The sequence below is a fragment of the Bos indicus x Bos taurus genome, chromosome 4, assembly GCF_003369695.1.
Source record: "Bos indicus x Bos taurus breed Angus x Brahman F1 hybrid chromosome 4, Bos_hybrid_MaternalHap_v2.0, whole genome shotgun sequence".
NCBI classification, from domain to species: Eukaryota; Metazoa; Chordata; class Mammalia; order Artiodactyla; family Bovidae; genus Bos; species Bos indicus x Bos taurus.
Window position 1 is genome coordinate 44,861,259 of NC_040079.1, and position 12,168 is coordinate 44,873,426.

The following is a 12,168-nucleotide window of genomic DNA, read 5'->3' on the forward strand; positions in this document are numbered from 1 at the left end:
GAAGTGGGGAAACCAAGGCACAGAGAGGTGTAAGCTTTCGTGGAAAACGGCAGAAGGGGAGGAGAATCCAGATGTCCCTGTCTCAGCTCCCCCGAATGCCTTCCTCTCAGGAGGCTCCTTTCTCTCCTGCCTTCTGTGAGCTCCTCCCTGCCTGCTGCGTCTCATGGATACAGCTCTGTGGACCAGCCCAGGACATGCTCTGAGTAGGTGACACAGGGGTGACCATGCAGCAGGCTAGAGCTGGCCAAGGTGGATAAAGCCTCGGCACCCCCTTCTGCTCCTGCCCACCCTGGCCCTGGGGAACCCTTCTCAGACAGGATCTGACATCCCCCCTTGCCTGGTGTCCCACCTGGGCAGCTGGCTCACAGTGGCTCCCCCAGTGTGAAGTGAAGGGATGAAGAGTGAATACCAAGTTTATTTCAGGGATCAGTGAGAGAGATGACCTCCTAAAATTACACAACGTGTGGTCAAGCCAACTCCAAACCGCAGAGGTTGTGACATGGGCCCCAGACAAAAGCAGGACCTGGAAGGCACTCTCCTCCATGCTCAGATGTGACAGTGGGCTCTGGGTGTCCACACGCAGTGGCTGATCTTCCCTAGCCAGGACACATGCCTCTAGGTCGTCTCCTCCTCTCGCAGAGGTGTCTGGGGACCAACTGAGATGGTCCCCGTGGGTGCCAGGTACCAGAACTTGCCCTCCACTGTTCCAGTGTCCCCAGCCTCCAAGACCACCTCCCAGTGGGCGGCAGGCCTCACACCCCATGTCTGTACTGTTCTGGGCTCCACATCGGTCCTGCCCATCTTCCCAACACCCCAGAATTCTGATGGCTCAGGCCATATGGACTCCAAACAATGAGATTTGGGGGGAGAGGTCCATTAGAAAGCAAAGATTAAAATCTAAAAATATATATTTTTAAAGTATTTCTAAAATGTAAATGAAATGTAAACGAATTCATCATTTTAGAAAACCGCTTGTCCATAAATATAAAAAGCCCTTAAAAGGTCTGAAACACGTGACAGCAATGTGAGGAATGACTCAGGAAATTACTGGGAAAGTCCGTAAGTCTCTATGGACCAGGGTGCTCGCTGCATTATGATGTGTGTAACTGTGAAAAATACACAGCCTAAGAGTTCAACCCTGCGACTTAGTGACATTAGATAAGTCGTGGGGCTTACAGATGGTGACACACTTGTGGGCCTGGAGAGACGCCGTGATGTGTGACAGCACTAGCACTAACAGCCACGTGGCCACTCCCTGGCGCAGAGTGCGTGACTCACACACACTCACAGCTACACACACACACCTGGAAATGTCTATCAGTGTGCAGGCTGCCTGGGCAGCGGCGTGTTTCTGGAACGTTTCACTACGTATCTTTTCTTATTTTTTCTTCTACGTGCATTTATTTTTTCCTTTTCTACTGAGAACACAGTTTACTTCTGTAACTGGAGAAAGTGCAACACCAGGGTCAGCTCAGATGAGGTGCCAGCTCCCGGTGTGGCATTCAGGTCTTCCCGCCAGTGACAGAACTCAGACACTCGTGGAGGGAAGACAGTGAGGGAGCCTCTGAGGGTGGACCCTGAGCACCTTGGAACTGGAACATTCTTGGCCTACCTAGAGTTACTGCATGACAGCTGCAGGGGCCTAAAAGTGACCCCACCCTCACCAGGGCCGGGTCACAGGCCCTGAACACTGTGCAGGGCCATCCAGCCTGTCCTTCCTCCCAAGGACTTCATCTCCCTTAGGACTCAGCTACTAGTCTTGGCATATCATCAAGATTCCAGAAGAGCTGGTTTTAAGCTAACCTGAGTCCAAACATCCCCATGTCTGAGAACCACTGTCCCAGTCGAGGGCACACAGCACCGTCTACTGTTCCTTCAGCACTTTCCATTTTGCTTTACACTGTGAGTGTGTATAAGGAAGGCACACAAAATCTCTGCAATGTGGGACAGGTACATAATTTATACATAAATGAACATAATGTAGTGCATTCACACTCCATTGCAATTAAACATACATAGGTCCCAGCCCTGGGGGTGAGTACATAAACCTGTCTGGAGACCACTGCTCCCAATCAACCAGCACAAGGGACTGATTATGTCTTCTGATATTTGCAAACATCTCTGCATTTTCACTAAGAAGCTGCAGACCCTGGTAAGCAGGTTGTGCAAACCTATGTGACAAAGCAAAGCAGGAGAGCAGACAACACTCTGAAGGGAGGGGAAGCCATGGGGGTCCTGCGGCCCAACCCCACCTGCTGATGTCCAAGCACTGACATGACCAGGCCAAGCTGCCTGTCCCCAGGCCGACCCTGCCTCACTGCTTAGCCTGTGAGGGTGCTTCCCCCGTCATTCCTGACACACAGGCGCTGAGTTTCAAGGGGGCTACAAAGCCTTCTCCAAAAGCCCCCATCATCTCACACTCTCCCATGGTGTGGCTTCAAGGTCTAAGAGAACTGACTTAGTTTTGCTCTGTAATTCCCCAAATCAGCACATGAGCAAGAGCTACCTCCTGTTCCAGAAGCCACCAAGCTGAGCAGCTTCTGGGCCTCAAGTCCCAGGAGGGCAGGGAGGGTGGGCCTGGAGGGGCAGTACCCACAATCCCTGCAGCAGCCTCAAAGCCTCGCAGCTCCACAGAGGGTCTGAGCCAGCCCTCATCCACAACAAGTTCTGAACACCACTGCCCTTCACATGACAGATGTGTTAGATAATAAATGCATAGCTAGATGGTACAAGATTACTCCATGGAATAAAAGTTATGACCAACCTAGATAGAATATTCAAAAGCAGAGACATTACTTTGCCAACAAAGGTCCGTCTAGTCAAGGCTATGGTTTTTCCAGTGGTCATGTATGGATGTGAGAGTTGGACTGTGAAGAAAGCTGAGCGCCGAAGAATTGATGCTTTTGAACTGTGGTGTTGAAGAAGACTCTTAAGAGTCCCTTGGATTGCAAGGAGATCCAACCAGTCCATTCTGAAGGAGATCAGCCCTGGCATTTCTTTAGAGGGAAGGATGCTGAAGCTGAAACTCCAGTACTTTGGCCACCTCATGCGAAGAGTTGACTCATTGGAAAAGACTCTGATGCTGGGAGGGATTGGGGGTAGGAGGAGAAGGGGACGACAGAGGATGAGATGGCTGGATGGCATCACTGACTCGATGGACATGAGTCTGAGTGAACTCCGTGAACTCTGGGAGTTGGTGATGGACAGGGAGGCCTGGCGTGCTGTGATTCATGGGGTCACAAAGAATCGGACACGACTGAGCAACTGAACTGAACTGAACTGAACTGAGATGGTACAATAGATGATAAATGCATAGCTAGATGGTACAATAGACGGATGATAAATGCATAACTAGATGGTACAATAGACAGATGATAAATAGGTTGGAGAGCTGATAGATACACAGATAGAGGATATGTAGACACACACATAAACACATGAAAAATAGGTAAACAAATACAAACCTACATACAAGCAATACAATCAGAAAGCTAGGCCTCAGCCTAGCCTCACAGTATTTCTCAGTTTCACCTGCAGCTGAGCTGTTAGAACAAGTTAGACTGAAGTAACACACAGCGACTCAAGACAATCTGACACCAATCATAACTATAAGTTTGTAAACAGAGAGCGAACTCCTTGAAGGCTGGCCCTCTATGCCTTCCAGCAGACCCCCGTCACCTAAGTGGATGACAGCAGCTGGAACCCCCACATACTGACTATCCACCCCAGCCTGCCAGCAAGGCTCCTGACAACCCTCAGGGGAGGAGCATGCAGGGAAGCAGGCACAGCCGCAGCCTAGTGTGGAGGGGCTGTGGGAGGTGAGGGAGGTGAGGGGCTTAGGGAGGTCACGTGAGGGGGATAGGACTAGGCAGGGCATGGCCAGTGCCAAGGCCCTGCAGTGGGACCAGCGAGGGAACCAGTGCAGCCAGAACAGGTGCAGGAGGGAAAGAGTGAGGAGGGGATTCTCTAAGAAGGCAGGCCCTCTGGCCAGTCCAGGGCCTCCAAGAGGCTGGAGAGAAAGCCCCCTGCCTTCCTGCACGCCTCAGCAGCCAGCTGTGCCTGGGGTGACAAGGCCTGTGTCCACAGACCATGCAGCCCCCCTGCCCCCCTATAGAAGATAGCAACACTCTACCAGCACCATCTGGTAAGACGCAACAGGTGACCAAGGTCAGGAAGCAGACCCATTCATGGCCAGGCACCTGGTTCTCAGCAGGAACCCCAGTAAGTCATGACTGTCCTCACTTCACAGCTGGGGAAAGGGCATTCAGGACTCTTAGGTGTATAGAATTAAGAGGCAGCGCAACTTCTGACACCAAAACCATGGACTCTTTCGATCCCCCGGCCCTTGGTGGTCCACAGCCCATCCTGCCCAGCCTGTCCTTGGGTCAGACTGAAACGAGTGAAGCTAGAGGAGCTTTTCCCCGGGAAGCAAGTCTAGCCCTAAGCCTAGACGGACAGAGGAATCATGAGTGAGTCACCACTTCTAAGCCAGGTTCTGAGATCTGATGGGCACGAAATCCTGCAGCAAGGGAGAACCTCATTCTGGGGCTGTGTTTGGAACCAAGCAGATGATGAGCAGTGGGTGGGACCCAGATACACTGGAGAGAGGCCCCGTGGCTGCTCAGGGAGCTCACGCCTCACGCCGACTGGAAGCAGCCCGACTTGTCCAAACACTGCACTTGTCAGGAAGGTAACATGTGACATTTCTATGCGTCTTTACTTGGAAGTAAAGCATTTATCTACTCTTGGGGCTAAAAAGCTGAAGCCCTCATCTATCACCACAGTACAGTTCATGCCTTAAGAATGTCTGATTTATTTTAATGCACATGTATATATGGAATCTAGAAAAATGGAACTAATGGAACTATTTGCAGGGTGGGAAGAGAGAGACAGATGTAGACAATGGACTTACGACACAGGGGGTAAGGAGAGGGTGGGATGAATTGGGAGAGAAGCACTGATGCACATACATAGTGCTTTGCTAGTCACTCAGCCGTGTCTGACTCTGCAATTCCATGGACTGTAGCCTGCCAGGCTCCTCTGTCCATGGGACTCTCCAGGCAAGAATACTGCAGTGGGTTGCCATGCCCTCTTCCAGGGGATCTTCTTGACCCAAGGATCAAACCCATGTCTCTTATGTCTCCTGCACTGGCAGGCGGGTTCTTTACCACCAGTGCCACTTAGGAAGCCCATATATACACTAACATGTGTAATACGGATAGCTAGTGGGAAGCTGCTGTATAACACAGGGAGCTCAGATCGGTGCTCTCTGATGACCTAAAGGGGTGGGACGGGGGAGGGAGGGAGGCTCCAGAGGGAGGGGATATATGTATACATATGGCTGATTCACAATGTTATACAGCAGAAGTTAGAACATTATAAAGCAATTATATTACAATAAAAGAAAAATGGCTGAGAACTACCTTGCTGAAGTCTCTTGAAGACGGTTCCTTGCTCATAAGTTATCCTGCATCCTGACCTTGGAGAAGGCTAAAGAAACCTCTCTACTTGTAGACCCCGGGCCCCTAGATCTGTGCTGCAAACTCCTTTTCTCGTGTTATTTTGCAAGAAGAGGGCTGCCCACCTGCCTTCCTGGAGAGCCTCTGGAGTCTGAGCCCTGCAGGCCACCACCGCCCTCTATGGATCAGTGCCAGTGTCCTGGGTGAAAGCAACTCGGGCACCTCCCAGTTCCTCCCAGTCTCCCTGTCTCCAGGGCAATGCAGCACCCCCCTCCACCCCGCCCAGCCTCCTTCACCTGTGTCCCCTTTGGCACGTGCTAGTCACAGCTTGCAACTTCTCAAGGCACCAAGAAAAAGAAGGAAAAAGGAAAGAGACACAGGTGGGACCCGTGGTAAAGGTTAACCTATGAAAGGTAACCCAACGAGGCCCAGACTGCTTCTCCTTAAAGGTGCTGCTTGAGGCCCAAAGCTCATCTGCTTGGACCAGTATGTGGTCCTGGGACTCCAATGAAGCCGCTGGCCTCCCTGGGCATCAGTCTCTTCTGATAAAATGACAACTTTTGGATCTAGTGCTCAGAAGGCCCGGCCCAGCCCTGAAATCCCCGAGTCCATGGTTCCGAGGCAGAGACTAGTGAGCCGTCCACCCGATAAAGAATCAGATGACCTGCCTGGGGGCTCTCTTGTTCAACATATTTTTCAAAGTATTACAACTCATTTATTTTCCAAATGGGGTTATTTTCATATTTGAAATAGGCAACAGCAATTTTGCTGCCAGGTGCCCATCTTTCAACTAAGGATAGTAACCAACACGACATCTGCATGCTGATACAAACTTCTTTTATTAAAGAGGACAGAGATGGGTGCGCCACTGGCCGAGACCAGCAGAGGCTCAGTCCAGAGCACTTGGTGACACTGGCCCAAGCACCTCTGGGAGGGAACTGCTTTGCCCCTGATAACTGCGCCTCTCTAAGAAGGAAAGGATGGGGTTCGGACAGGCCAGCCACCATTTGGGAGCAGACGTGGGCCAGCCACATACTTCCAAACAACAGAGGGAGAGAACAGGGTGCCTTGGGGTCCTGGTGGGGACCACTGGGGTGAAAAGGCAGCTGGAAGCTCTCTGGGGATGAAGGCCAAAGCACATGTCCAAAGTGGGAGTGCTGGAGCTCCCCGGGGAACACACCCTGCCAGCCCCATCTGGGTTGAATAAACACAGGTCTCCACAGTGCCTGGGGGCCCCTGGCTCACAGACATGGGGGGTGTCTGGAGGAGAGGGGGAGGCGGGATCCCCATCCACTGGGCAACATCTCCTAAGAACTACTCACTCCCCAGGGCGGATAGGGTTCCAGGGCCCTGGGTTCCCAGCTGGCCTGACATTTACTTGGTTCTGTCAAGTATCCCTGCACCACCTCGAACCAAGACTCAAACCTCTGCTATCTTGACAGGATGCCAAGTATCTTATACTTTTTCAAGGAAAAGGTGTGTAGTCGATGCATCACAGGAAACAAACACCCTGAAGGCCTTACTCTGAATGCAAAAGTGCCATTGAAGGCTTTGGACAAGGGAGCTGCTGTCACAGCCAGCAACCGTCTCCAAACCAAAAGACCCTGCGTCGCCAGTAATGAGTGCCAATAATAATCTGCCAATGTGAGAGGCAGATCACTGGCTTCCTATAGGCTTCTACAAAAAAAATGGTGCTTAACAAACCCGACGCAGGAGTGACACAGCACAGACGCCACATCACTGAGGGCCTCAGTGGAGCCTAGGGGACCACCTGAAAGGATTACAAGAGGGATCTGATTTGGACTGCAGGGAGGGGTGGAGACAACAGCAGCTATAAGGCTATGCGCTCTGTCACCCTCCAATCCCCAGGGCAAGAAAGTGGAGGAAAAGACAAGGCAAGACCCGCCACACAGGAGTTAAGTCGTGGGGCCAGGGCTAGACCCATGCCCGCACTCCTCGCCATGGCCATCCTCTGGGCTTCTCCGGGAGTCCCTTCCTGCCCCAGGAAGCTGTGACTACAGGGCCACATAGGGACAGCCAACTGACACAGAGCCAGGGTTAGCCACACAAGGTGCCCCTGCATTACCAGCTTCCACTCTCCCTTAGTTTTAAAGGCCTCTAAGAACAGGTAACAGAACTCCAAATGCTCCAGCTGTGTAGCCTTGAGCAGGCACCTTGCCCTCTCTGTGCTTCATGCTCCTTACCCAGAAAATGGGCTGATAACTACAGCAACCTCTCTGCAAGGTGGCTGAGGTTAAAGCAGCAAAGGCCAGTCACATACCCAGAACAGGGCCCAGCAGAGAGTAAATGCATTATTAACATTTACAGTAACATATGTGTTTTCTGGGAAACCATGAGATGAGATGAGGGGAAAATGAGAACAGAAGAAGTGCCTTAATAAGAACCACTCGGGGGACTTCCCTCATGGTCCAGTGACCAAGACTCTGAGTTTCCAATGCAGGAGGACTGGGTTCGATCCCTGCTCCAGGAACTAAATTCCATCCACATGCTGCAACTAAGACCCGGTGCAGCCAAATAAAAAAATAATTTTAAAAAAAGAACGGCTTGGTGGGGAGACCACGGATGCTTCCCTGTGAAGATGCAACAGCGCCTGTTTCTGTCACAAGCACAAACACACACACATACATACACATACCCATACACGCACACACGCACACACTGCAGGCCTGGCACAGGGGAGAATCAAGCCTATGTTGGGGGGATGACGCTCCCATGTCCCCTTGCCACACAGTACAGCAGGCAGCAAAGCACTGGGGTCTGCAGGATGAGGGAAAGAATAAACCCAGCAGTCATTTCAAAGCAACAGAGGGCTGCCCTGGCCATTTTAAGAGGCAGGAGGATACTGTTTTACATTTCAGTAATGAATATCTAGTTATTTTCAGGCTACTAAAACTAAATAGGGTATATTTATTTATTATTTAAGTGGCTTAAATGGACTCATCATCTAAAAGAATAATAGCTGAAGAGTAGCCACTCTCTATACCTTCACAAGTTTGTACCATATGGAATCAATGAAATAGGGGGTGGCTGGCTATCAGGAAGAAATTGTCCATCGAACAGCCAGGCAGTGAAGCACCAATTCAGACAACCCAGTGACGGTCAAGGACAGCCTGTCCCCACAGACCATAAAAGGTGGGTTCTGCTCACTGGCTGGCTGGGACTCACAGGCTGCACTCGCCCAGGTACAGGCTTCGGTAACACATGTTCTCACCCACAGGACCCCCCAAGTCACCCCATGGAAATATCTAATGAGATTCCCCCCACCCCCCGCAAAGTGAGGAACCCGAAGCAGAGGCCTCCCTCCCCAGGCTCACTACCCCCAACTCTCACGGTGAAGGGTGGCACTGGGATCCCTGGGCTGCGCCCCTGTTTCCCACCTCCCCTCGCCCCCTCCACCTTCTGGGTAAAGAGCAAAGAAAGACCTTTCGCAGCTACCATACCAGAAACTTGGCAGGGCCCGAGGACACTTCACGGCCCCCAGCTTCCCAGAGTCGTCGGACCTGTGTGCTGCTCCCAGCCATGCTGACCAGCCCTGAAACTGGCGCTGTGAAAAGGTCCCGCAAAAAGGAACAAAAGGAACGTTGCATAACCAGAGCCAGATTCACAAGGAAGCACAGGGCCTGGTGGCAGTGCATAAATGTCATCACCCAGCTGGGGACTGGGGTGGGGGTTCCCTTAAGGAGACCAACTGAAACAGCTCTGCACGTTCTGTTTGTTTCTCCAGGAAAACAGACGGTTTTGAACAAACAGTTTAAAAATACGTTTTAAAACTTTTTGAGGGACTTGCGTGGTGGTCCAGTGGTTAAGACTCCATGCTTCCACTGCAGGGGGCACATGTTTGATCACTGGTTGGGCAACTAAGATCCTGTAAGCCACATGGCGTAACCACAAAAATAAAAAAAAATAATTACAATCTTTTAAAAGGCAACAACTAGCCACATCCAGTTCAAACACGAAGGCCTTCATGTGTTCACTCATTCATTCACTACTCACCACCTGGCTCGTAGGGTGCAGGGGTGAAGTGTACCTGCTTTGGAACCTTAACGCCTGGGTGAGACCCATGCTGTCTGACCTTTGGAAATTACTTCTCTGTGACTCAGTTTTCTCATCTGGAACGTGGGGGTATTGGGAGGATTAAATAAGGAAATGTGCAGAGCTAAGAATGGCATCTAGCAGATAATAAAAGCTAAATAAATCTCAGCTTTACGTTCAATACTTGTGTTTGGGTGCCAGGGAGGGATTGGCCCATGGAAGTGAAACTTGCCCACAAGCCCACACTAAATGCAATAACCTGCCAAGACCACAGCTCCATTCAAAGAAATAAGACTTGGGCAAAGAAACTTTCCCAACGTCAGTCAGCCAGCAAGACACTGTTCCCTTCCAGAATGAGAAGACCAGAAACAGATTCATTATCAGGATTGCCCACCTTGAGAATTTTTTTCTTAACGCTCCTACAAGTAAGCAACAATTACCATGAATTACTAGAAAAATACACACCCCTCTGAAGTTAGGAAACTAAAAGTGTGTGAAAGTCACTCTGTCATGTCTGATTCTTTGCAAACCCATGGACTATACAGTTCACGGAATTCTCCAGGCCAGAATATTGAAGTGGGCAAGCCTTTCCCTTCTCCAGGGGATCTTCACAACCCAGGGATTGAACCAGGGTCTCCTGCATTACAGGCAGATTCTTTACCAACTGAGCTAAAGTAACGTCATTCTGCCCCCAAGCTCAACTATGAGAAGCAAGGTTTTGTTCACGCTAAGATTTGTTGTTGTTCGGTCACTAAGTCATGTTCTGAAACTAAGTCTATGCTTATTTGTCACCAAATACTCAGATTTCTGAGATGCGTAGGCTGGTCTGAGCTATGTGGAACTCGGAGGCTGATGAAGGGAGGGAGGGAGGCCCAGGACAGGCAGCGGAAACCATGCTTTCACAATCAAGCCTGATGTCCCAGAGGGGCTGGTGGGCAGAGGTCTGCAGGGCAGGCAGCGGCCACCCCCAGGAAGCAGAGCGTGGGAGCCAGGGTCAGGGCTCAGTGCCCCATGTAACTTTCACAGTCCCATTAAAGCAGAGTGAGGACAGGAGCAAACAGAGGAGAGGCGCCAGGGACGGACTCAGTGCCAAGTGCAAGTGGAGGCCCTGCAGATCCCTCTGGGGAGGAACTCACTGCACTGGGGAGCATGGCCCACTTCTCCTTCCAGAAGCAGTTCCCTCTTCCCATCTTGCCCCCTCCCTGCCCTTGGCCTGATGTGGCCCACGAGTGGTTCAGCAGGAGCGGGGAGGCTGGGAGCACAGGCGCCAGGGGGGCCAGTCCCACAGTGGAGCCGAGGGCTCAGTGGCAGCATGTACACGGGCTCCGGCTGAGGGCCTCCTGCCAGGACCCTGCAGGAACCAGAGAGGGGTCAGGAAGGACCGCACAGGGCAGGGGTTGCGTCCTGCTGGCGCCAACGAATCCCACCTCTGTGGGGATCAGAAAGGGCAAAGCCAGAGTGCCCCACCCCCCCCCACCCCACCCCCGCCTCTGTCCTCCTAAATTCCCCCAGGAAACCTACTGGGATTCTTGGGAAGGCAGGTGTCCCAGAACCTAACAGGTGTCTGCTCACCCACCGGCCTGCCTGCCTTCTGTCCTTTTGAATTAGCACAAAACCAATAAACAAACACAAAATCAAAGTCAAAGAGCAAGGCAGGACCAGAAAGAAGCAGGCGCCTGATAACCCCATTAGCTCCTGAAATGTCATGCTCCTTGGGTGCCAAGTTTCCAGGAGGCCAAAAGGATAAGGGAGGTAGTGGTTGGACACACGTCAGGCTGTGGGGACACTGCGGCTTTACAGGTGACCCAGCCTGTCTGAGGCTGCATTCAACTCACTCCCTTGACACTCACAAGAGGAAAAGCAAGCAGCACTGAACCACGAGCCGCCCATAACCAGAGCCCCATCCCCTATCCCTCACTGTGAGAACCTCCCCTCCAGCTGTCTACACTAGTGGCTGTCCAGTAGATTTCATTTTATGAAATAGTCTGGTACGCCCCTTAAATTAAGTGGAAGATTCACAATGGGCCCACTTTATAATTACATCTAAACAAGCAGTCTTTTTTTTTTAAATCAGTTATTTCATAACAAGAACATTTCACTTCTTCTCACAGAATAACAGAGGGAGGGGTGTGAGTGGCCCTCACAGCCCTGTCCCTGGCAGGAAGGCCTCCAGAGGAAATCACCTGGGGTCTCCTTCCAGTCCAGACACAATGGAGACCCCGAGGTGGGGAGCCAGAGTGTCTGTCTTAGGTCAGCTCAGTCCTCACAGGACAGCAGGGGGTTCCTGAGAGGGACCACAGGGGTGAGGGTAATCGGGCCACTTGTCCCCTTACCTGTCATGTGAGCAGAATTTGGAACTCTTCTAAGCTCCAAAATCACTGCAGATGGTGACTGCAGCCATGAAATTAAAAGACTCTTACTCCTTGGAAGAAAAGCTATGACCAACCTAGACAACATATTAAAAAGCAGAGACATTACTTTGCCAACAAAGGTCTGTCTAGTCAAGGCTATGGTTTTTCCAGTAGTCATGTATGGATGTGAGAGTTGGACTATAAAGAAAGCTGAGCACCAAAGAATTGATGCTTTTGAACTGTGGTGTTGGAGAAGACTCTTGAGAGTCCCTTGGACAGCAAGGAGATCCAACCAGTCCATCCTA

General features: G+C 51.3%; 1 protein-coding gene across 8 annotated transcripts in view; it reads right to left on the reverse strand.

Annotated features, from left to right (window-relative positions):
* The window catches only part of TNS3 (tensin 3), a 222,654-nt gene that overhangs the window by 121,831 nt on the left and 88,655 nt on the right, over positions 1-12,168 (reverse strand). Inside the window, exon 1 of one of the 8 annotated variants that reach the window (XM_027539299.1) lies at positions 8,921-9,007. The exons of the other annotated variants lie outside the window; for them this stretch is intronic. Coding sequence (XP_027395100.1) covers positions 8,921-9,001 — 81 coding nt within the window. The 5' untranslated portion in view covers positions 9,002-9,007. Of the gene's footprint in view, positions 1-8,920; positions 9,008-12,168 lie in introns of those variants that run through there. 8 annotated transcript variants of the gene reach the window in all.